This window comes from Dermochelys coriacea, chromosome 21 (genome assembly GCF_009764565.3).
Source record: "Dermochelys coriacea isolate rDerCor1 chromosome 21, rDerCor1.pri.v4, whole genome shotgun sequence".
NCBI lineage: Eukaryota > Metazoa > Chordata > Testudines > Dermochelyidae > Dermochelys > Dermochelys coriacea.
This window is the reverse complement of record NC_050088.1, coordinates 614,820-641,362: the sequence shown is the minus strand read 5'-3', so window position 1 is coordinate 641,362 and position 26,543 is coordinate 614,820. Positions and strand designations below refer to the sequence as shown.

Sequence of the window (26,543 nt, the reverse complement as noted above, 5' to 3'; positions counted from 1 at the left end):
AGAGCAGAAGTTTGCCTGAAGAATTATTACTGATAATGACAAATGATATCTGAGCAGCACCAAGTAACCCTGAGATCCCCGGGAGAAGGTTTGAGGCTGGCAGGTATTCAAAGTAACCTTTTCCCTGGGGGGAGTTGCTGTGAGGCAGTGAATAGTGGAGCAGAGGAGGCTGATCTATCTCAACAGCTCCTGCCAGAGGAGACTACACCCTTCTCAGGGCAGGCCCCGGGGAAGCACCCAGGCCTCGGGGTCAGTCTGTTTCCAAACAAGGCTGAGCAGTGAAGGGGGCGTCCTTGTTTCTCCTGCCCCACCTGTGTGTCCACCTGAGCCGTCCCCCGCCGGCTGAGCTGCCAGCTCGCGCCACCCAGCACCTGGGCCAGCCACCGCGCGCAGCCACCGCGGCCCGTCCCGGCCCTCTCGGGTGCCCCGCGCAAACAGCGCGCGGCCTGATTTTTCTCCTTCCCCCGCCCGCAAGGCGGCTTTGGCCACCCGCCGCCGCCCGCTGTTAGGCAGGTGCCCTTCGAAACACCTCGCGGGCAGCGCGCGGCCCGCAGGTTTCAGGGCTGGCTCGCGCTTCCCGCCTTTTTCGTCTCCCTCTGGCTCGCGCGGCCGTTGACCGCTGCGCTCGGGGGTGGGGCGCGGTCCCTCTGCCTTTGAGACCCTGGTTCTTACGCTGCTGGGCCTGGGGAAATGGAAAAAGAAAAGCCCTTTACGCTGTTCGTGCCACCCAGGCTGAGCAGCAGCAGCCAAGTGTCTGCTGTTAAACCTCAGGCGAGCGCCAGGGACGCTGGATCCTGTCAGGTAAATATGGCACGAATGAAATGGCTGCTTTTTGGCGCAGCGATAGCAGCCGCATGTCGGTGCGGAGAACATTCAGATGTGAACGAAACGCGAGACCTTTCCATGCCCCCCTTCCTCCTCCTGCTGCGGACAGGGATTGCGTGTTGTGGGGACACAGGGGCGGGCGGGGGGTTGCGATTTAGAATCATAGAAGATCAGGGTTGGAAGGGACCCCAGAAGGTCATCTAGTCCAACCCCCTGCTCAAAGCAGGACCAAGTCCCAGTTAAATCATCCCAGCCAGGGCTTTGTCAAGCCTGACCTTAAAAACCTCTAAGGAAGGAGATTCTACCACCTCCCTAGGTAACGCATTCCAGTGTTTCACCACCCTCTTAGTGAAAAAGTTTTTCCTAATATCCAATCTAAACCTCCCCCATTGCAACTTGAGACCATTACTCCTCGTTCTGTCATCTGCTACCATTGAGAACAGTCTAGAGCCATCCTCTTTGAAACCCCCTTTCAGGTAGTTGAAAGCAGCTATCAAATCCCCCCTCATTCTTCTCTTCTGCAGACTAAACAATCCCAGCTCCCTCAGCCTCTCCTCATAAGTCATGTGCTCTAGACCCCTAATCATTTTTGTTGCCCTTCGTTGTACTCTTTCCAATTTATTTGTGGGGCCATCTCTCACCAGCTGTATTCCCCACACCAGGTTTGTGGGTTAAAGTCCGTGCAGTACGGTCAGAGATCATAGCAGCTTCCAACGGGGCTCTGCCTTTTCGTAGATCAATGTCGCAACGGCCCGCACAGCCCCTCCTGCTCTTGCTCGAAGTCATGTTCTTGGCGATCGGTTCAAGGACCTTGTCGAGAAATATTGTGTCTTACAGTGTAGTGTCATTGCTAAACGGAAGCTCTAGGCCTTCCTAATTGAAGCACTTTTATTACTGTGCTTCTCACCTGGGGTTGCCAGTTCTGGTTGGACATATTCCTGGAGGTTTCATCGCATGACATAATATTTAATTGAATATTAATCTTTACTTCCTGGAGACACCAGGACTATCCTGGAGGGTCGGCAACTCTATCTCAACCAGGAGTCCAGGGCCCCTCATGGGGCTGTGAGCAGGTTTCAGGGCCTCTGCGAAAATAAACCAGAGAGCGGGGCCAGTGTTAGACTCGCTGGAATGGAGGGGAGAAAGCTGAATCCTGAGCTCAGATGCTCCTGGCTGAAGCTGAAGCCCCAGCAACTTAGCTTCCGGGGTCCCCCTGTGGTGTGAAGTCCTGGGCGAGTGCTCTGCTAGCTATACCCTAACACTGGCCCTGGCTATTAAGCTACTGAAAAACCGCTGCAGTGTCACAAGTGGGCCATGGAACTTGCATAGCATGGGAGGAGGGAGAGGAGAGCCTCAGAAAGAAAAAGGTTGAAAACCCATGCATTATTTGGTGTATGTGTATCTGGAAGGTTACACCTGTTGCACTCTGAAAGCTGCAGGGAGAATTATGGTTGTAGCTAGCCTTGACAGAATTTGGTGTTTTGTTTTGTTTTGTTTTTTAATTTTGATGGATAATAATTAATTTTAAGCATTTTTTTTTCAATTTTTATAGATTTAAATTTTCAGAGTTGTGGGAAACTGAAGGGTTAGTAAATATTTAGTCACAGTAGATGTTGAAATTCAAGAAGTTAAAGATTTATAGCCATTAAAACATTATTATCTCATGTAGAAATATACAAAATCCTTAAATCAAACAAATAAGGATCATTTTTCTTACTTTGCCTATTTGTAAATGTTGATTATTATAGGTGGAAATATTTTGAGTTGGTTTGTGTGTGTATGCTGAAATTGATGCTTACTCATAATATCCTTCCAAGCCTAACTATTGCTCCAAAACAACTAAAAATGTTACCAGAATTTCCAAAAATGGTAATATTTGGCCTAAGAACAAGAATGAAAAATTTCATCCCCCCCAAATATTCTGTTTTACAGAAAGCTACAATAATATGCGAACAATGACCAAAAAAACATATAGATATTCAGCCAACGAGAAATAAAAATTGCAAAGCCTATTGCGGATAATTTAGAATACAGAAAATTATCCAGGGATTATAAAATTTTAGGGCATATTCAGATATCCTTATGCACCCTGAATAGTACCTTACTTAACAAATAGTCCCACTGAAAACAATTCGATTATGAACTATTTCATGTTCTGTCAGTCAGTAGTACTAGTTGAGGCCTGCGCACACTTAATTGTCTGTTGCATAAATATACATAGGTTCAACATATTCTTTTTTCTCATTGGGGTCTCTTATTCAAGTACTGATCAGTTCCAGATATGCTCAGTTTTTAAAAGCATATGACATCAAGTATACTCGTATCAGATTTCTATGGTATTTTCTAAAAATGAAAAAATTGATTTCTAAGGTAAGATTTTGGTTGTGAAATTTCATCGCGCATGTTTTCTGAGAATGTTACAGGGAATGGAAAACAAATTTTGAACAGAGCCTTAGCTATAGTATGGTTCTGGGATTGGCACAATCAGATACCTTAACAAACTAATTTTTAAAATTTTCTAGGTTTTTAACAAGTGCACAGAAGATTATTTTAGTTTGCCTTTTGTAATGACAAGTACACCAAGCCATGGTGAAGTCTCAGATCCAGGTAAGGCCAAAAAAGGTATTACATCAGCTTGAACAATGATCTCTTTAAATTTAAGTTTCTAGTTATATGCACTTTTTAATGTCTTCTAAGAAGATACTTCTAAATATTGTAACATTTTGCCTAGTTTTAAGCTATTGTACTATATGTTATACAAATTTATTTAGAAAAATATTTATCAAAATATCTTTTCCAGATCCTGTTTCACAGAAAATAAATTTTTTGCCTGGGGTAGAAGAAGAGGTCAGTTAAGTGTACAGACTGTGAATCTAGTATCTCAGCACTTCACAATCTTTAATGTATTTATCCTCTCAGTGCTCCTGTGAGGTAGGCAAGTAGCGTTTAACACATGAGGAAACAAAGGCACAGACACTGAATGGCAGAGAAGGTCTGTGGCAGAGGAGGGAATTGAACTCTAGTCTCCAAAGTCCTTGGCTAGTATCCTAACCATTAGACAGCCTTCCACTTATACATAGTACAATCTATGGCAACACCAAATAATTTACTAGCATGAACTACTGAAAAGCTGAATTACAGTACTGTACTTTCAGCCCATTTTCCGCAGTGCTGTTTTGCTGCGCTCTATTGCAACCCTCAGCAAAGTTTACAGCAGTTAGCATTCCTGACATGAGAAGCACCCTGACAACAGCCACACCTTTCCAGATCGAATGGGCTTCCTCTTGTGGGTCTCATGGTTTCCATCTCCACTTGGACTGCACTTCTTTAGCCTGAGCAGCTAATAAAGCACAATCGTGCTGTAATAATACCTGGTGAAGCCATAGAAGGAGGATAAAATTTGGTTACCCCTGCGGTTTTTTTTAAAGAGTAGAAAAAATATGACCTGTGTCTGAACCGATTCCCCTTTTCTATGAGCTGCTTAAGACCATTAATCTGCAATTTCTCGTGTGGTGCTCTGCAGTTCTTTTTAGAGCTCTTAATTGACTGATACCATTAACAGCACATAAAGTCCCTCTACTGCAGAAAAAATGTAGGAATTCTTGGTTATGCTCTCTGGAGTCTTACTGATTTCACTCCCAATGTCTGGACTTTTGGGCATTGGAATTTGGTATGGGACACCTAGTGGGTGAAATCCTGGCTCTAATAAAATTAGTAACAAAACTCCCATTTACTTTAGTTGGACCTGGATTTGACCCAGAATAATCATCCATGACTGCCAGGATTTGCCTTCAGCTATGTTAGAAGATCTGAAGATGTTAGGATAACTTTCCCTTATTTTTATTGTGTTGTAATTACGCCTTTTTTGTTGTTGTTCCATGAAACAAATTGGTACACAGTGGTTTTTAATGGCTGCTGTAAGCATTCAGAATAACACATCAATGGTGCTAACATATTTAATCAGTTTAAACTTTGATCCCTAGAGCAGCTTGCTTTGCAATTTATGAAAGAAATACAAATTCTTATGATATTTCCAAGAGACGCGTGTGTAGAATATTTTTAATTAAACAGCATTTCAGATTAAATTGTGAAACCTGTTTCAACAGAATATAGAGACAATGCATGAGCTTTATGCAAAACTCTACAAAGAGGCTGAAAAGATCAAGAGGTGGAAAGTGACAGTAGAATCTGAACTGAAGCAGAGGGAGAAAAAATTGCAAGAAAATAAAAAGATTATTGAAGCACAACGTAAAGCTATTCAAGAGTTACAGGCAAGTTTCTGTCTAGAATACTTCAAAATATATTTTTAAGAATAAAAACTTTCTGAGTAAACAAATATAATTTGGCTTTCTGATGTAATTTAATCAATAATGATTCACAGCTCACAAAAATATTTTAAGCAATTCATCTCATGTGAAAAAAATTTGACCGTCTAATTGATCCAACAGCTTCACATTTTTACAAGCAAAACTTCATTTTTTAAATTTAAAATGTAAAACCTTATCCTCTTAATAATGAATGTTTGTTTTGAAAGAAAAAAGTAAGTTAATATATACAAAAAAATAAGAATGTAATTAACAAATGGAAATGAAGCTTCTCTGTAACTTGTAAAAAGAGTACAGTGAAACTTGATGTTTGTTCCCCCTTCATACAAATTATATCACAAAACATGGTTCAGAGTTAAATATTGCAGTCACAGTGAAATAACAGCACAGAGAAAAATGAAGAGATATAATTAACAGCACATAAAAATGCGTATCGGGTGAGATTTGAAAAGAAATGAAACTAGATAATTGTATTTTGAATAACTAATTTCTTATTTGCATCTCTTATAAAAATTAGTTTGAAAATGAAAAATTAAGTTTGAAATTGGAAGATGAGATATGTGAAAATAAAGATCTTCTACAAGAGTGAGTAATACGAATAAAATATTATAGAATTTTTTTTCATACTGAACACTTCACGTTTTTATTTATAATTTAAAATAGTTAACTGCACTCAAGAAAGACAGTAGATTGCAGAGCTTCTCAAGGCAAGGACCTTGTCATTTTTATATCTGCAAAATACTATGCATCCCTGTAATATTATGTAAATAATAATAAAATAGGTTTTTCTTCTTTCAGAAACAGTGCAACAAGACATTTGTGTAATCTGCTCAAGGAAACCTGTGCTCGATCCACAGAGAAGTCCAACAAATGTAAATAGTATTTAGATATTGTTTTACATTTGTAAATGCACGCTGCTGCATGGGAGAAAAAGCTTTCTTTCTGTAGGCATGGATTCTAGTGTAGTTTGAATAAGTTGTGTGTGGCTCATCTCGCTAAGATGAAGTTTTCTGGAGAAAATAAGCCATAGACCTAATAGCTATTCATTTTGTGTTCTTAATTTCAGAGTTTTTTTTCCCCAAAGGCAACAAGGTTGTTAAAGGGTTATACATTTATGTCTCCCAACCTTTTCTTTGGCATATTCATCGGAAGCAACATTGACCTGTTTGAGGTAGCTTGATTCCTAAACAATGCAGAACAAAATAAGTGCATTGCTCTAGTACTTTTTGCATTACATTGGCTACCCATTTGGACACTGATCCAGGAAGGTATTTAAGCATATGTATAATAGTCCCGTTTAAATTCAATTTAAGTACTTAAAATTATGCATGTGCTTAAGTACTTTCCTGAATTAGGACTTTAGAACTATAATCTTGATTTTTATTTGGATTAATCTTCAGGACCCTCAGTGTTGCTGGACCCATGCTGCTGGAGAGTTGCTCTGTTTCTCTGGCCTCAATCTGGCACATATTTACACATTTAACTTTACTACTGTGAGTAGCCCCATTGTTGACCATTATCTTTCATGACCGCTGTATTCCTGAGGAGCAATGGCATTGTCAGCTACAAGGGTGAAAGTCTTAAGAGCAAGATGCAGATGTTTTTTAACAGTTGTCTCATGGCTTTTCACAAGAGAAGAGAATGACCTGCATCTTGCCTCGTGTAGGACAAAATGCAAGACTAAACCTTGCATCATACCGTTCCCACAATGATAAAAATGTAAAAATATTTTCATCCTTCTACAGTAATGGAAGACAGGGCAGAACCAAAAATCAGTATTTGATTACACTATATGGGGAACCCATGACATTTTTGTAAGGTGCTTAGCTACCACAGCAGTGTGGTTGGTCACACTGGCACATTAACTTTGACTCTCTTATCTCCCTTGTGCTTTCATCTAGGTCACGTACAAATCCTGCTGTATTTTCCTTCATAACATTTCTAAAATATGATATTTTCTTTTTGTTCACATAGCTAAAACATTGACATCATCCCTCTTTAGTCTGTACAAAACGAAGCTGCTAAGATAATCTTCTTTGCCTGTTGCACTATCTATATCACACAAATCTCTTTGCTGACCAAGTTTTATGTTGCATCAAATTCAAATGTTTTGCTCTCACCTTCGAGGCCTTTCACAACTTTACTTCATCTTAGTTATCTGTTCTCGTCGTTTATCACATCAGTCTCATGTTTCCTTGTCTTTACCAACGATGTCACGCTTCATGGTCCATTTGACTGCTTTTCTCACAAGTGTCTTCGCACTTTCTTCTATGCCATCTCTTACATATGGAACACCTTTCCTGAAGTTATCTTTAAAATAACTACCCTCTCAAATCTCTCAAGAGTCATTTCTGCCATGATAGTTATTGGAAATTGGCCAACTAATAATGGTTAGTGGGGGCAATCCATGAAGTAAATAAATATATGTAAATGTTCGATTCAGAAACATCTATTTGTATGTGGCACTAATACTATATGAAATTATGTGACCATATCACTTGACCTCCTTATTCCTCAAGTAGTCTCAATGAAACAGAGTGGATTTCAGTGGGGCTACTCAAGGAATTATCAACTCATCTTTGATACTCCTGCTGTCGCTGTGTATTGATGTGTCCAAATCTGTTATAATAATAAAAAATGATTATACTTTTTGATCCTGGATTTACATCTAGCCTGCCATTCTGTCTGGAAGAAGTGGAATTCAGAATGAAACCATGTAAACTGATCTGGAATGCTACTTAGATGGAGAATACACTATTTCTGCATTGCATAACATTTGCCAACAATATTTTTGCAGAAATTTTGGTAAAATGACGAGAAAAAGCAAGCTCACCGTATCTTGATGCACTGTGTATTGAAATGCTTGGGAAAAACTTTTTTTAAAATCATATTTAGAATCGAATATGCCCTTGTATATTACATTTATTGCTGTATTGTTGTGCATATTTTAAAAGTAAAATTTTGTTCAAAATATTTCTATATTGACAGATGAACACGAAAGAGAAGAAACCAGACATCTATATATGGTACTTAATAATAATATTGAGGTAACTGATTGATTATAAGAGATTTCAAAATACTCTAAATTTAAACAGCTGAATTGACTTGATGTGAATGCTGAGGTTTTCTTAAATACAAAACACATTTGTCATTGATCTACAGGAGGGTCAGTGCCTCTGCTAGGAGCTGGGATGTAGGTGGTCCGGCCTAATAGGAGAGGCTAGGATACATAATTGGGTGTCAGGTCAGAGTCCAGAGCCAGAAAACAAGCTGGGGATCAGAGACAGGATTGATAGGGCTGTTAGTCAGAACAAAGTATAGGGGCAGGAACCAGAGATGAAGCAAGGATCAGGAACAAGGCAGGAACTGAAGAGCGAGGGAAGGAGCAAGATAGGGATCAGGAACAGCACAAGAGCGGAGTAGAACTAGGAACAAGGTTGGATGCAGATTGCAGAAGCCAGATAAGAGTGGGGTCTGTTGCAGCAGCATCAAGGAGTCCGCGCAGCTGCTTGGACAGCCCTGCCTGGGACACTTCCTGGTGTAAGTAGTGGGTGTGAGACAATCGGATACCACTTTGTCTGTCTTCACTGGTGGTGACAAGGGACTGTGACACACCCGCACCCCCAAAACCTGGTTGTAGACCTGCCAAAACTGAGGACTCAAACCCCTGGATCCTCATAGCCCCAGCTTTTATGCAGTCTCTTTGGAGTATTCGTATTTTTTGCCAAGCCCTTTGCTTTTTACAAGGGTGAGACCCACAGTTGTATAACTCCAAGGCTAGGCCTTTAGGCGCCAGCACTCTTGATTTTTCTATGTGTCTCTACAGCAAGTCTGAACAAGTTCAGACTCCTTTTAGAAACTTCCACTACCGTAGGGAGTAATATAACCAGTATTTGCAGTGACAGAGGGTAGCCTTTTCAAAACAAGCCGGCATTTCTTAGTCAGTTGAAATACAGCATTTGAGGGTCCTTAGATCATCATGGAAAACTTAACAGAGTCAGAAAACGACTGTGCACTATTCCATGTCGTCCTTGAATCTATCCTGTTCTCACTCTCTCTGACCCTGTGTCTCTGCTCTGGGCAGCAGCAAGTCTTAAAAACCATTCCAGTTGCACCTTATAGACGCAACCTTCCTTATCTCCCAGACAGCTAAAAGTTTATTTTCAGTCATTGGGTCTCCCATTGTCTCTCAAGGGTGACGTCCACTTGTGTCTCGCTTCTCTGTTCCCTGGGGAGAAGTTAACCTCTTTGTACCTAGTGGGTAACAATGCAAAGTAAAACTGAGTCACATGGATTGTTCATAAAACAAGAAATCCCACAGCATTCCCTGCCATTGTCACATGGGCAGCTACTGGTGCTGAGTGCCCAAGTCTTTATGATGAGCATATAATTATAAGAGTTTGTTCTATCCAGTTGGTGGTGGTGTTTTTTTTAACATAAAGAACTTTTATTTGAAAAATATATACATGTATTAATACAAAACATGCTTACAAACTTAAAGACACATCAATACACAATTGTATCATGACATAAGAATTGAAAATATACACCAGTTTTAAGTACAGTACAGCATAGTAAGTAGAGTGAAAATTTAGTCTTAAGGCTGGTCTACACTACCGCACTATGCACTCCCCTGTCGTCGTAAGTACTCCACCTCAGCGAGAGGTGGAAGCTATGTTGGCAGAAGAGTGTCTCTCACCGATATAGTGCTGTGTAGATGCCACTTTAAGTCGATGTAACTTACGTCGCTCAGGGGGGTTGCTTTTTCATATCCCTGAACGACTAAGTTGCATCAACTTTTAAGTGGTAGTGTAGACAAACCCTTAATATATTTTGTGGAGGAACAGATGAGTAAGTAGGGATAAGAGGGAGGTATTAAGCTCTTTTACACCACTTTTTTGTCTGGACTTTTGTTATTTTAAACAAAGTAATTGTAAAACAATCAGTAGAGTCTTGCAAAGTATATTTGACCTTCAATTTTCTTTCTGAAGTTCAGTGGGGATATAGTGAGAATTTTGAATACTTCTCAATGAGAAGGGAGAGGCATTTTTATCTGGGGTAGAGAATTTGATATTAAAATAGTTAAGTTAAATGTTTGTCTTTTTAACCTTTGACTCTTATTTTTTATTTGTACTGTGATAGCACCTAGGCACCCCATGTTGTATACCAGGGCTCCATTAAGTTAAGCACTGTACAAATAGCTAGAAAAAGATGGTTCCTGCTCTAAAGAGCTTACCATCTAAGTATGGGATTACTTCAATTTCTAATTTTTTTAAATAATTACAGTGTTCTAATAATACTGATTTACATTAATAGTTGTCTGTTTTAACAAAGTACTTTTTAATCTGGAAACATTACCATTGGCTTATAATACTGCATATTTTTAAATGGTATGTACATTCCTTTTTCATTATAGGAAATCATTTGTTTGTGAACATTTATTGCTATGTCTTATTTTTTTTAGAGAATGATATTGGCTTTTGAGGAACTTCATGTGCAAGCAGAGAACTCCAGATTGGAGATGTGTTTTAAATGTAAGAATTCTGCCTAATGTTTACAATACTCATAATATACAGAGTACATGTAACAATCTCTTTGATCTTTGGAGATATCATATCATGCACTTTTGGCAGGAGTGATGGGACTTATTAGAACCAATGAATTATAGGCACACTGTTAAGAATGTTTATAGGACATGCTTATGTGGTAATAAGGGGAGCAGATGCCCTTATTATAGCATAACTTGGTTCCACAATATGGCAACAATTCCTGAGGAAGGTCAACTAGGTTCTAAAAAGGGGCATAAAAGAGATTCTCATCCATTCTTTGTACTCATTTGGTCTAATCTTACTCCCTTTAAAGTCAATGGCAAATCTCCTGTTAATTTAGTGGGAGTAGGTTTGGAACCTGTATATCTGTAATACTCTAGAACAGTGGTTCTCAACCTATTTACCATTGTGGGCCGCATCCAGTAGTACCTCTGTGGCCCTGAGGATGTCGCATGGACCATAGCTCTGTGCTGATTGGGCTGCAAGCGGGCCGCAGGTTGAGAAACACTGCTCTAAAAGCTTGAAAATAACATTTCTTCACCTGAGAGATAGAGTACGTGAGGTAATATCTTTTATTCTGTTGGTGAGAGAGACAAGCTTTCAAGCTGCACAGAGCTCCTCTTCAGGTCTGAGTAGTGTACTCAGAGTCACAGGTTCAGCTAATTACAAGCTGCGACAGATTCTTTAGCATAAGAAGTTAACATACATCTCAAGGGACCATTGAAAGTGAAGTGCCTGTTAATACCACCCCCAGTTATTGGGGGGTAAGTACTTTATAGATTGTTGTGATAAACCATAAATCCAGTGTCTCATCATCTTCAGTCCATGATTTTTAGAATCTAGCAAACTTATGAATTTAAGCTCTCAGGTTCGTTCTTTGAAGGTGTTATGCATGTTTCCAATGAGGATAAGGACTTAAAGGTCAGATGTAAAGTAATCGCTTTGTGAAAGTGTTCACGCACAAGTAACAGGCAAACACCTGTCTGGGATTGTCTAGATAATACTTAGTCCTGCTAGAGTGCAGGGTACTGGACTAGATGACCTCTCGAGATCCCTTCCAGTCCTATGATTCTATGATACCGTGTTTTTTGTCTTTTATCATTTTTCTGTGAGAATTCATTTGAGAGTATGGTGATTGTCTTGTTTCACCCACATAGTTGTTGTTGGGGTATTTAGTGCATTGTCCAAACCTGAAGAGTTCTGTGTAGCTCTAAAAATCTTCTCTCTCTCTCTCTCTCTCTCACCAACAGAAGTTGCTCCAATAAAAGATATTGCCTCACCCACCTTGTCTCTCTAATATCCTGGGACCAACATGGATACAACAACATTGCATACATTTATTTTCCAGTCAGCTTTGTTCTTGTTTTACTTCTGTTTTAGGTTTTTGTATTAGTACCTATCACCATAAGAATTTTGCAGACACTGTTTTTCTTCTTATGGAGCCCAGCCCACAGTGGCACTGCTTGTTTTCTGTAGTTGCCTTCTTGATATATGATGAAGCTGTACTGGTTTATACCAGCAAAAAATTTGGACTCATTATTTGCTTATTTACACTTAAGTGCCCAGCCTTGCATCATTTCTGTACATGAAATTCTCATTGACTTCCCATTTTACATAATATTGGAATAAATATGTGAAGAGACATTGCAAAAAATATTTTCTCTGAATAGTTCATAGCTTCAAACATATCTCGGCAGTAAATCTTTGATGAAAAAGCTATACAAATAAACATATATTTTAAAATGACAGTTATATTTGATTTCTTGAAGTATGTTTAGTTTAAGTACTAAGTATTTACGTTATTTTATTTCTGAAGTAAAAGAAGCAGCAGAAAAAGTAGAACAGCTTGAAAAAGAATACAAAATGGAAATAAATGTCAAGGAAAAGCAGGTTTGTTTAGTGTAAAGTCCAATTTGTATATTTTTATTTGGAAATATAATGTGCATTATATGGAGCAAAAATTTCAACTAATTTTGACTGATTTTATTGTTGTTGACTAATTTAGTTGGAGTGCAGAAAAAAACAAAATAGTTCTTAAAAAGGTGCTTTGTTGTCTGTAAAAGATTTTGTACTTTTGAAGGATGAAAATTATTATACGTGATATTTAAATTGTGTGCTTCTTTCTTTTGTTGTTTGAATTAAAATGTTAATGGGAGTTATATGCCATTATTTTTTTCCCCACAAAGCACCATAAAAGAAATACGGAGTTCTGACAGTCCTCGTATTTGAGCAAGGTTCATTCCACATCTGCTGGTGAAGAAGAGATGGGGGAAAGAGAATGATGTAGAAGCTGGGAGGAAGGATCAGGAAACAGATCAGACCAGCGACTGACTAGAGGAATACTGAGACTAGGAGAGGGAATAGGGTATTGTCATGGTATTGAGGGAGCCAAGAAAGGTGGGCAAGTTGTGGAACCATTTCGTGGTGGTATTAGGAGTGTAATCAATAGTGTGGAAAGAAGGTTTTATTTCTTTAATTTTTTTAATTTGAGAAGGGTGAGAAGATGGGCCTGTTGGTTCATGGGGAGAATGGATCTGAGGAGGTGGCAATCAGTCTGACCAGGCACTGGTGTAAGTGTAGGAAATGACAGCAGGAGACTACTTGAGAGTCTGAATGGATACTCCATTCTCCCTAAATAGAAGTTTCTACACCTCCATCCTGTTGGAACTTACAGTCTAGTTTTGATGGCAGATCTGCTGTCTCCAGACTGCAGCGCCTTTTTTTGTGGACATTTGGTTAATGCCTCCCTATTTTTTCTTGAGCTGTATTCATTTTTCTACAGTTATTCAATGAAATCCTAATCCTGCATATAATGTACAAATGTGAAAATAATATGAAGTTAGTAGTCTTTTCTAGACCTTGTTATTTATATATTGTAATTGCTCTTCACTTCATTAGCTATCAGTTCTGACTGTACAAAGTGGTGAAAAAGACAATAAAATGAGAGACATCACAGTTCAGTTGCAGGAGTCAAGGGATAAGATTATTGATTTAGAAGAAGCAACAAGTAAGAATTTTAATTGCTATAATCCAAATAGCATTATTTGTAATAGTGCAAGAGACAAAAAAGCTAGATATTGTTCATGGTGGTGGTATTCTTTTGCTGAGCACTGGCAGAATTTGGGGACTTGCAGATCACTTTCCTGTTTTGAAGCAGAAATTGGGTGAAATGAAATTGGGTATTTTGTTAGTGTGATTTGTTTATAAAATATACACAAGTGCTGTTTCCTTGAATGGAGTGGGTAACAAACTTCGGATAAGCAGATATCTTTTGTAGAAACCTCAGGTAAGGTGCCCCTGTCCCAGTCTTAAGAAGCAGTTATCTTGCTCTCCTCTCACCCCAGGGAGGGTCTCAAATTGCTAACAAACCCAGCTTCTTTTAAACGCATCCTGTGTCCCTTTTTTCCACCCTCAGGCCCTGCACATTACACCTGTGAAACCCTTAGTCCAAGGCTACTCACTGAGACTACAGGGCCTGGAAAAGTGAGCCTTGGCATTGTTCACCTGCTTCTCAGTACAAAGGAGTCTCAAAGCGGTAACTGCCAGACAGACCAGTGCTTTGATCCACACAATCTCTTTACCCAGTATCTGGGTGCTTATAGATCAGTGACACCCTAATGGACAAACCATTAGCACCTCATGCCAAAACAGTATGTTCAAACTTTTATTTCTAGGGTCTGGTCTACAATTATTTATTATTATTATTGTATTGCCTAAGAGCCCCAGTCATGGACCAGGACCCTATTGTGCCAAGTGCTGTACAAACAAAAGAAAAGATAGTCCCGGCTCCCAAAAGTTAATAATCTAAGTATAAAATGAGACAACAGATGGATGCAGACAGACTGGAGAGAGAGAGAGAGAGAGAGAGAACAAGAAAATTGAGACACTGCGTTGGTCAGCATGGTAGACTGTTTTTGTCTCGATACGCCAGCAGTTTTTTAGCGGTATAATGGACACACAATTTTTGTACCGATGTAAGGATTTGTTTTGGGGGTGTAATTTTTTTTTTTTTTTTTTTTTTTTTACTGCTGCTGTGGACACTGTTACACCAATATAGCTTATTCTCTTGTAAGAATAAGTTGTACTGGTATAACTATGTCCATACTGTGGGAGGAGTTCCATTTTAACTATCCCAATATAGCTAAAAGGGTACAATTTTTGTGTGTAGACCACCCTAGGTCACTGGTTATTGAAAGTTGTTAGTTTCCAGCAGTTGTTCAGCAGCCAATGAAATAAAAAGGGGTTTCACCCTTCTCTATTGGACATGTTTCCACATCTCCAAAAAATATCATTATAGATGGCATTAGAGTTGACATCCTTGTAGGCAGGCAAAAGGCAGAGGATTGAATGGAGTTGGAGTTTGAACTGCTTTTAGAAGGGGCCTTCCATTTCATGGTTGAGATATGTCAATGAGTTTTTTGAGTGAAACTTGCAAAGGGCAAAGAAAGGACTTAGTCTTCTTAACTGTTAATCTGCTGCTTTTAATTAAATTAAATACTTCTTAAAAATAGTGATATGTTTTCAGTGATTTTGAGACATAAAATTATATCATTTTATCTTCTGTTCCCTTTGCTTTGTAAAATTGTGGAGAGAGTCCTAATTCATTGGATAGATGAGGAATAATTATTTATTTTGGAGAGCTGTAAGTTTTTTATATAATATATATTTTATACCATGTTGTGCCTAGGATGGGTACATTTAATTAAATATTATAAATAATATCTATATATTAAGTACTCCCTGTATTTTATATTTACATAATGAAAAGTGATATGTATGCAGTGCTCTCTCATGTCTCTCTGCTAAACCATTGAGAGAGAGAAATTATTTAAGTGGCGTATATTGTACAAATTATTGTTCAAATTTGTTTGGTACATGACATAATGTTTAGAAACATTAGTGTACATCTTATCTGTAACAATTGTCATTTAGAACAACAAAAAGAAATGTTAAAAGAATCACAGAGCAAACAGGAACATTTGATGGGAGAACTGGAAGAAGCCAAAGTTTTACTGCAAAAAACAGAGGTATGACTTGTTCTAACATTTTTTTTTCAAATCAAAATGTAATATAAATGTGTAATTTTGTAGAAGCAATTATCCGTACTTTTCATCTGAACCATGAATTGTAATTGCTTGCTACTACATATTGTGACGAGTTGGACCCCCCTTCTGGGATGCCACCTAATGTACGGGGATTTCACTGAGCCTCTCCTTCTCTACCAGCCTGGCTTCCCACTCCGTTTTGCTGAATTAGGCTCCCTGGCCTCTTGCAGTACACACATACAGGTAGGGCCACACCCATCTGCAGCCAGACTGAAGTCAGCTCTGTGTGAGAGGACTCCCCCAGCACTCACGTCCACACCTCTTTTGGGAGATAAACCCAAAATAACACTGTCTTGCACTGTTTAGAAAAATCTGCACAGCGCAAGCTCATAAAAATCTGCCCTCTTCCTCAATGTGAAGAGAGATGTGCACAACTTCCCCCCCCCCCCCCGCTTAGAAATTACATAAACTGGGTTTAATAATAAACAAAATAAGTTTATTAACTACAAAAGGTAGGTTTTAAGTGGTTAAAGGGATAACAAACGGAACAAAGCAGATTACCTTAGTAAATAAACAAAAGACGCAAACTGAGCTTAACACACTAGATAGGCAGGATACAAATTAGCAAATTCTCACCCTGAGCGCTAAACAGGCTGTGGCAGATTCTTAAGGCACAAGTTGCCTTGGCTTTTCCAGGTTTTCTTACACAAGCTAAAAATCCTTCCAGCCTGGGACCAAAGTTCAGTCTTTGTTTCTCACTTTCCATAGTTCAGTCTTTGTTCCTCAGGTGTTTTCAGGTGTATTGTTGTAGGGAGAGTGAGGCCACTCATGTTGTCATAGAACTTCTTTTACATCTTTCCCCCCCCTCCCCGCCCCACTTACTGGAAAGCTTTTTTGTTGTGACCTGGGTCAAACAGTTCCCATTATGTAGAGCTACCTCTGAGAGGTTTCTGTTGCACACAGTTCCTGGGGTAATCCTTATGATTGTGTGCATTGTCTTCAATAAGCCACTAACGTCATTTGGCCTCATCCAATGTAGCACATTTGAAATACAGAGACATGGTCAATATTCCCACCTTCAGATACAAAAATAATACATGCATACAAATTGGATAAACACATTCAGTAAATCATAACCTTCCCAGTGACACCTTACATGAGCCATCTTGTAAAAAGTACATTTCAGCTATGTCACATCCATATTTCAATTAAGAATATGGGAGGGTAATGTCTTACACATATTTACAACAAATTTTATTTTTTTTTTACACTTCTTTCTATTTAGACTGCTCAGAAGAGTTTAGAAAACGAATTACGGACTGCAATGAAAACCTTAATTGAAGTCACTGTAGAAAAAGAAGCACAAATGGAAGAACTTAAAGAAACTAGGGCTTTGCATGCATCAGTAGTTGAAGAATTTGAAATTGCTGTTTCTAATTTGAAAGAGTTGCTGAAAAGAGAACAAAATAGGTTAAAAAAGTTTTTATATTTAGAGTGAAAGGATGATCTTGCGATTTAAGGCGCTAAACAGTGTTCGGTTCCCAGATCATCCGTAGAGCTTTCTGTGTGACCTTGAGTAAACTACCTAATCTGTAAAAAGAAAAGGAGTACTTGTGGCACCTTAGAGACTAACAAATTTATTAGAGCATAAGCTTTCGTGAGCTACAGCTCACTTCATCGGATGCATTTGGTGGAAAAAACAGAGGAGAGATTTATATACACACACACAGAGAACATGAAACAATGGGTTTATCATACACACTGTAAGGAGAGTGATCACTTAAGATAAGCCATCACCAACAGCAGGGGGTGGAAAGGAGGAAAATCTTTCATGGTGACAAGCAGGTAGGCTAATTCCAGCAGTTAACAAGAATATCAGAGAAACAGTGGGGGGTGGGGTGGGAGGGAGAAATACCATGGGGAAATAGTTTTACTTTGTGTAATGACTCATCCATTCCCAGTCTCTATTCAAGCCTAAATTAATTGTATCCAGTTTGCAAATTAATTCCAATTCAGCAGTCTCTCGTTGGAGTCTGTTTTTGAAGCTTTTTTGTTGAAGTATAGCCACTCTTAGGTCTGTGATCGAGTGACCAGAGAGATTGAAGTGTTCTCCAGCTGGTTTTTGAATGTTATAATTCTTGACGTCTGATTTGTGTCCATTCATTCTTTTACGTAGAGACTGTCCAGTTTGGCCAATGTACATGGCAGAGGGGCATTGCTGGCACATGATGGCATATATCACATTGGTAGATGCGCAGGTGAACGAGCCTCTGATAGTGTGGCTGATGTGATTAGGCCCTATGATGGTATCCCCTGAATAGATATGTGGACAGAGTTGGCAACGGGCTTTGTTGCAAGGATAGGTTCCTGGGTTAGTGGTTCTGTTGTGTGGTGTGTGGTTGCTGGTGAGTATTTGCTTCAGATTGGGGGGCTGTCTGTAAGCAAGGACTGGTCTGTCTCCCAAGATCTGAGAGAGCGATGGCTCGTCCTTCAGGATAGGTTGTAGATCCTTGATGATGCGTTGGAGAGGTTTTAGTTGGGGGCTGAAGGTGATGGCTAGTGGCATTCTGTTGTTTTCTTTGTTGGGCATGTCCTGTAGTAGGTGACTTCTGGATACTCTTCTGGCTCTGTCAATCTGTTTCTTCACTTCAGCAGGTGGGTATTGTAGTTGTAGGAATGCACGATAGAGATCTTGTAGGTGTTTGTCTCTGTCTGAGGGGTTGGAGCAAATGCGGTTATATCGTAGAGCTTGGCTGTAGACAATGGATCGAGTGGTATGATGTGGATGAAAGCTAGAGGCATGTAGGTAGGAATAGCGGTCAGTAGGTTTCCGATATAGGGTGGTGTTTATGTGACCATCGCTTATTAGCACCGTAGTGTCCAGGAAGTGGATCTCTTGTGTGGACTGGTCCAGGCTGAGGTTGATGGTGGGATGGAAATTGTTGAAATCATGGTGGAATTCCTCAAGAGCGTCTTTTCCATGGGTCCAGATGATGAAGATGTCATCAATGTAGCGCAAGTAGAGTAGGGGCATTAGGGGACGAGAGCTGAAGTGAGCTGTAGCTCACGAAAGCTTATGCTCTAATAAATTTGTTAGTCTCTAAGGTGCCACAAGTACTCCTTTTCTTTTTGCGAATACAGACTAACACGGCTGCTACTCTGATACCTAATCTGTGTGCCTCAATTTTCTACCTGTAAAGCATCATCCTTACTTTCTCACATCCTTTGGGTTTTTTTTTCTGAATTGTGAGCTTTTTTGGACCGTTTGTTTTTCTTTCTCTTACTGTGTGTGTGTTGTGTTTAGCACAGTGTGGCCCTAATCTCAGTTGGGACCTGTAGGCAGTACTGTAATAGAAGTATTCAATAATAATAAATGTAGTGATGTGGACATTCAGTGGGTATATAATAGTATTACTATTTAGTGCTACTTAATGTTCTTTCTTTTCATTTGTCATTAAAATGTTTGGGGTTTTTTGCAAGAAGTAATCGATGGTAATCAAAATCTCAGCAAAACTAGAATTTGATCTATAAAGTGGGTATTTTATTCAATTCTTGTAATGGAGTTTTTCAGGAGATAGACTGCATTGCGCTGTAATGTCATGTCACTAGTAGAAGTTATGAGAAATTCAGGGGATGTGAAGCTAAAACTGGCTCTCACATAAATTGGTGTAAATCTGGAGTAACTGCACTGACTTTTTTCTGTGATTACTCCAGATTCATAGTGGTCTAATTAAGGGTAAAATCTGGACATGATGTTTTTGAAAAAATGTAACATTTATTTTAAAAAAAAAATCTAAATTTTGGGAATGTATCTCTTTATCAATTTATTTTTAACTAATTTTATTATGCCTGCTATTCAAGCAACATGTTGATAGAATGTTTGGTACTTAAATTTCTCACAGCTTATTTGCCTATATGCGTAATATATTTACCTATCTGCTTGTTAGCAGGCAGATAGACATATTGTATTTTCAACAGAAATATGACAGACTTTTCTTGTTTAAATCCTACATGGAAAAATATTGTTTTTTATTATGCTTTTAAATAGGTTGAAGAAACTTGAAGAAGAGTCAGAAATACTTGCCTCAGAGCTCCAAAATAAATCTGTTGAACTGGGTAAGATTTGCTGAAAAAGGAATGGAGTACTTGTGGCACCTTAGAGACTAACAAATTTATTAGAGCATAAGCTTTTGTGAGCTAAAAAGGAATAAGTTTTTTTTTTTTGCAAGAGCTGGTTACAGGTAGAAATATCAGTATTAGTTCTTTGAGAAGGTTGTTGTTATCTGTATAATACCCACTCCAGTGTCTTGTATTTTGATTCATAGTGTAGTATGTATATGATCAATGTGGGGAGATCCTCTGGTCATGTAATGTAGATGAGTGCCTGTCTTTTTTTAGACTGCTCTAAATTATACTGAAGATCAGTTCCAGGATTGAGGAAGTAGAAAGATGACAACATAAACTACCTTTTCTCCCTTTTCCCAGATCCCTTGTGAAGCAGAGTTTGAATTGATCAGGAATGCTGGCCCTAAGATGTTCACTACTTTCAGATTCTTATAAATAAATAAATTAAATTAAATATAATTTTTTTCATAATTGCCTTATGCAAAAATACTTCAGCCAAAAGGTATTTTGTGAACTGTTTGTCTTGAATATTAGCAATCATTATTTGTGGTATGTGATTGGTGTCTAAAAAACTGTACTATGGAATTTACTTCCTGATTGCATAGCTGCAACTTTTATTAAACAGGAGGAGGAAAATCAGTGAGATTTCAGGATAGCCATGTAAACACTTGCGGTCCAAATGTTCGTGCAAGCAGACATTTGCATAAGTATTCTAAAACTAGCTTTCTCTATACATTCTTGCAAACAACAATTCACTTACGGATGTGTTTGTGGAAAAGAGAAGAAGGGTTGTGAACACCATTGAAGTGAATGATTTAATTTTTATTGAAATATATGTTCACAAATATTTTTTGAAGGATTTGTCCAGCTCAGCTTTCAATTAAGTCATGTTACCAAGATATAATTTAGAGCAGAATATAGCCTTGAGTCAAGATTTCTGGATTTGGGCCAACATCCTTTTTAACTCCATAGAAAAATATATTCAGTGGAGAAATTTAAATTAATTTTCATTCATGACTTGAAATTAAAAATAAAAAGGCAATATGTTTGGCCCTGATTCAGCAAGATATTTCAGTATATTTTGTAATTTTGAGCACATGCAGTGCCAATGAAGTCAATAAAGCTACTAATTAGTACAAAATTAAGTACTTTACTGAATTGGGCCTAAAAAGCTTTTAAGGGGCAAACAATGTTGATAATATATTAATATATAGAATTGTATCCATTTTGTATTATATCTTTACATTGTATTTGCTGTAGAAGAGATGTCCAAACTAAAAAGTGACAAAGAAACACAACTTGAAGATCTGACAGAATCCTTGGTAAATATAAATTGTCCTAGATGTTAATAGTCTAAAGACATTTATTTTTCATTTGGGGCCAGCGTCCCTTCTAGAGGCTTCCTGGGGATCCATATCAGCCAATCCAATCTATTCAAAAGCTGCCACTAAACTTAACTTTCTAACTGACTTTTTAGTCCAGTGATTCTCAAACTAGGGGCGCTGCTTGTTCAGGGAAAGCCCCTGGCAGGCCGGGCCGGTTTGTTTACCTGCCGCGTCCGCAGATTTCGCTGATCATGGCTCCCACTGGTCGCGGTTTGCCGCCCCATGCCAATGGGGGCTGCAGGAAGGGGGACCAGCACATCCCTTGGCCCGCGCCATTTTCCTCAGCCCCCATTGGCCTGGAGCGGCAAACCGCGGCCAGTGGGAGCCGTGATCGGCCAAATCTGCGGACGGCGGCAGGTAAACAAACCAGCCCGGCCCGCTAGGGGCTTTCCCTGAACAAGCGGCACCCCTAGTTTGAGAACCACTGATTTTGACTATTTCACTCATCTCTTTTGAAGTCTCTGAATACTATTACTGGTTCCCCTTTGCCCAGGCCTTCCTCAGCTCCACCACAGTCTACGTCTTGGACTTCATCTCTTATGTTTGCTTCCTGTGTATGGCTATGAAATGAGCCTTGATGCCCTATTCATTTTCTTTTGCACTTCCATCCTTTTGCATGCCATCTCCTATGGATGGGATGACCTAGTCTTGGTATGCCAAACATTCACCTTGTCTTCATTCAGATACCTTTCTAAATACTAATTTCTTCCATGATGTCTGCAAACTCCTACCCCTGTTGAACTCCTCTGACATTACATTTGAGGCTGAAGTGTGAAATGAGTTCCAATAATAATTAAAAAAATATATTTAATGCCACCTTCTGGGATTCCCACTGTGGTCTGTTTTTTCTGTAACTTTTAGTTTGTAAAACTAGAATGTAAGCTCTTTTAGAGCGACTGTCTATTTTGGTGTTCAGTATGGATTGTTAAACTTCTAACTTTTTTGAGAATGTTATGTTTAACAAAGAGCATGTCTACACTTTGAGCTGGAAGGTATAAATTTCAACTCGAGATATACTCGTGCTTTTTCTGATCAAACTAATGTGATACAAATATAGAATGTAGCTGCAGTGGCATGAGCAGCAGGCGGGGCTAGCCACTCCAACTACTTGACTTTCCAAGAGGCCAGCTATATAGAGGCAACTAGCTGCTTGCACCGCCATGGCTGCCTTCTATTTTTAGCATGTTAGTGTGATCATAGCTAACATGTGTATGTCTCCTCAAGCTGTAATTTACACCTTCCAGCTTGAAGCATAGACCGTCTTTCATCAAAGCGCTCACACTAGGATATCCTATATACTTTTCACATTTTTACAGACATGTTGTGGAGTTGCAGGAAGTGTGTGAGCCTTTTGTGGGTGTTTACAGACACTTTTTAATTTTCCATTGGAAATACTTCAATGGAATTGCATTTTCTCCCTACGAGGCATTATTTTTTCCTGTATGTCAGGCATAACAAGGAATTGCAGTTCTATCAATCTTTTCCCCAGTGAATCATCATGGAATGACATGTACTAGGTATTTCCCTTTAGGGAAGTACTTTCAGGATTAGTGCTGACCTTCTAACAGTATGTCTGTTCTGCAGCACCCCTTGCTTTCCTGGGGTAGCTCTGTAGTACTTTGCCTCTGTTTCCCTCTTCTTCAGAGCCTCTTTAAACTCTACATACACAAGTTGGTGCTGGAGATGTGGCTTGGCCCTCTGGTCAAGTCACAAACAACACCTTCTGGGGTAGTAAAAGTCCTACTAAAAGTCCTACTTGGCCTCTTGCCTTGCCAGCCAGCCCTCGGCTCTTTTGTAAGGCCCATGTGTCCATTAAAGTGTCAGCCAATTCTCTATTACCATCCCCTCAGGCTGGGAAGGAGCTAATTAATTAGGGCATTGGTGGACCTGGCCCCATTCCCTCTTACAAGGGGCCAGTCACCCTGTGACACTGCCAGTATGAATTCCTTAAATCCAGTAGAGTCTTATACTCGTGCCTATCACTGTATTATCTGAGTACTCTTCACTTTTATTAGATTGGCATAGTATGGTTCATAGTGGATTTCATGGTCCCCTTTGCGTTCAGTCATCGGTGGGGTTTACCCAGGCATGGGATGGGAGGCACTTCTAGCATTGACATTGAGTGGGGCAGGATGGTGGAGAGGGAGTAGTATGTATTCTTTGTTGTGTAAAAAATATGACTGAAAATAACCCATGTATTTAATAAATCTTCTCAGCTTACTGTAAGATACATTTTAAAACATTTTCCTTTACTGTTTAGGAGAGGTCAGTAAAACTTCAAAAAGATTTGGAGCAGCAGTTAGTGTGTGAACAATCAGAAAAAATGATATTATTAAAAGAGAGAGAAATTAGGGACTCTGACCACTTAGAGTTTAAGGTTAGACCATGTGGATTTTCTTGTTAATTGTACTTCAAATTTCATTTTATTTGTTACCTCTTGAACTAGCTATTTCAAAAGTTATCGATATTTTTGTGTGTGTGCGTCTCCCCTCCCCCGCACCCCCGGAAGATGTTTTTCTTTGAGAATCTCCGGTACATAAGATTCCCATTTATAGTGATGTGCACGTCCAGCTCGCAGAGGTTGGCAAACTATAGATAGCGGTGCCTGTTGGGGCAGTGCAAGTGCCCCTTTATAGACAAAACCTTCAAGGGTCTGAAGCTATAAAAAGGATTCAGGGCCCCAGTTGCCACAATTCCCTCACTGAAATTGTATCCACATCATTCGATCAGGTGGGGAGCGTTCTTCCCCTTAGAACAGGCCGAGGGGCCAACTAGAGTGACGAGGCTGCCCAATATTATCAGGACCGTCCCAATATTAGGAGTTTTGTCTTGTATATGCTACCCCCCCCCCCACACACACACACCAAGCCCTCCCAAAGTGCCCTGATTTGTCACACTTGCTACCTGGTCACCCTAGGGCCAACTCCAGGCCCTGTGAATCCTAGATTCGGCCAGCACTGACTCCCTCTTTCAGATCTGGTTAAGCTCCCCATGCTAGGCACTTGACACACTGCAGTGAGGGGATGCAAATGCTGAACCCCACATGCCCTTAGCTTGCTGGGGCTGGGTGGTGGTTAGCATTGTCCCTGGCTTTGGGCCTTTAGGCATACACTCCAAGTGCAGATCTTGTGTCTGACAACTCTTGGCAGTGGGGATGCTGTGGTCCAAATGCATATCTCCTGAAACTAGTGCTATCTCCTGCAAGCCTCCCCAGCAGCTCTTGCTTGTTTCCTAGTATTCTATTGAATGTGTTAGCCTTCTGTGTTTAACCCTTCAGGGGCATGTGATAATGAAAGCCATCAAACAGATTTTTTACAGGATTCTACAACGCTTACTCTTTACATAACAGCATATGAGAGAGAGGCAGATTTAGATGAAATAATAAACGCACATATTTGTGTTTTCCTTGCCTCAATTTTGTTACCACTTTGAAGAGTTTTTGGGCTTGGGCAGAGTCCTCTGGGGTGTCTGGGATCCTTCTGTCACTACAGAGCCTTTCTAGGTCCGCTAACTTTCTCTGATCTTGGCTGGTCCCACAGTTAAACTGGACCCTCCCAGCTCCTCCCTCCCCTCCCCCAGTGAAGGCATTTCCATTTCTTCCTCATTGCTGTCAAAGTTTCCTGTTTGTCTCAGTGAGCCTGTCACTCATGTTATACGGGCCACCAACAATATCTGGTTCCTTTGCTACTGGGGATTTTTCACTCCCCCTCTCTCGAGAGATGTAGGGACTAGCTTTCCCCAGCCTCTGCCAACCTGTTGGCCCAAGGTGTTTCCACCTTAATAGGCAACAGTTTTAGGTTTTAATGAATGACTGTTGCTCCTGGTCTGGCAGAAAATGGTGGATGCCACATCCACATTCATGATACAACAGTTTCATAAGAACAACTTTATAATATCAACTAGAATTAATAAATGTACATCGACCGATTCCCCAAATCATTAATGCAGTCTAACTTGGTTGCAATGTATTTATTACACAATGTTACTTATGGTCCTACATTTGGTTGTGTAATTAGAAATTATATTTAAAAATATGCCCACGTATGCCAGGGCTGAATTTAGCCATTTAAGCTTATTCTTTATATGTCCAAGCCCTAATTTTGTAAATTTTGAGCTCAATATTCTTAAACAGGAACAAGTTCAAGTACTTTTATCTGAAAAGAAACATCTTGAGATCACCATTGCAAAATTACAAAAGAGAGAAAAAGAGATGAAGGATAGTCTTCAAATCAGAGAGGTCTGTAGAAAGGGTGACTTTTTTCTTGGAAATATCTTATTGATATAATGCGCTTGAATATCCTGATTAGTGACTTGCGGAAATTACTGTGCATGCAATTAAATTAATAACAGGTTTAAAATAAAAATAAGTAAGTTATTTCTTCACACAATGCACAGTCAACCTGTGGAACTCATTGCTAATGGATTTTGTGAAGGTCAAAAGTATAATCAGGTTCAAAAAAGAATTAGGTAAGTTCATGGAGGATAGGTCCATCAATGGCTATCGGCCAAAATGGTCAGAGATGCAATGCCATGTTCCAGGTGTTGCTAAATCTCTCTCTGACTGCTAGAAGCTGGGACTGGATGACAGGGAATGAATTATTCCATAATTATCCTGCTTTGTTAATTTCTTCTGAAGCATCTGGCACTGGGCAGTGCAAGAAGACAGGATACTGGGCTAGATAGACCATTGGTCTGACCCAGTATCACCATTTTAATGTTCTTATGAGTTTTTACATTGAAAAATCCAGGAGAAGATATGTCCTGTAGGAACTAAGGAGGCTCTCTTCTGCAAGTGCCCTGGCAACCCGGCACATTTCTGATTCCAGCAGGGAGAAGAATTGGAAGAAAGTTGACACTGGCACCGATGGGTACTCCAGTACTGCAAAAGAACAGTTACTCACCTTCTCATAACTGTTGTTCTTTGAGATGTGTTGTTCATGTCAGAGTCTTAATTAGCAGTAAGGCGATAGGGGAAGGGCCTGAAGGGGGCAGGATGTCTGCCATAGAGTCTGCATCATCTGTAACTTCTTCCACCTTAATGCCCAGACCCTGTGCGACCCGGCAGAGTAATTGCTGCAACACCCTGGAGTCTTCCAGGGCTGAGGCAATGGTAGCGCCTGTGAGCGCTTCTTCTGGGGAAGATGAGGAGGAGGTCACTAAGGGAGGTGGTTATTCCCTTCCATCCCTGCCTGAAGGATCATATAAGCCAGTGGGGACATTGATGGTCTGGTCTAGTCTGGTCTTGGTGCTGAGAAGAGCACCAGTGTTGACATTGCCCTCCCACCCCAC

General features: G+C 39.7%; 1 protein-coding gene across 1 annotated transcript in view; it reads left to right on the top strand.

Moving 5' to 3' along the window:
- Positions 1-339: 339 nt before the first annotated feature.
- The window catches only part of SYCP1 (synaptonemal complex protein 1), a 63,471-nt gene continuing 37,267 nt past the window's right edge, over positions 340-26,543 (top strand). Inside the window, exons 1-16 of the mRNA XM_043500380.1 lie at positions 340-801; positions 3,348-3,432; positions 3,626-3,672; positions 4,932-5,096; positions 5,668-5,735; positions 5,949-6,022; positions 8,139-8,197; positions 10,615-10,684; positions 12,516-12,589; positions 13,598-13,706; positions 15,632-15,726; positions 17,030-17,214; positions 19,793-19,860; positions 21,130-21,191; positions 23,515-23,631; positions 25,387-25,491. Coding sequence (XP_043356315.1) covers positions 691-801; positions 3,348-3,432; positions 3,626-3,672; positions 4,932-5,096; positions 5,668-5,735; positions 5,949-6,022; positions 8,139-8,197; positions 10,615-10,684; positions 12,516-12,589; positions 13,598-13,706; positions 15,632-15,726; positions 17,030-17,214; positions 19,793-19,860; positions 21,130-21,191; positions 23,515-23,631; positions 25,387-25,491 — 1,494 coding nt within the window. The 5' untranslated portion in view covers positions 340-690. The remainder of the gene's footprint in view (positions 802-3,347; positions 3,433-3,625; positions 3,673-4,931; positions 5,097-5,667; positions 5,736-5,948; positions 6,023-8,138; positions 8,198-10,614; positions 10,685-12,515; positions 12,590-13,597; positions 13,707-15,631; positions 15,727-17,029; positions 17,215-19,792; positions 19,861-21,129; positions 21,192-23,514; positions 23,632-25,386; positions 25,492-26,543) is intronic.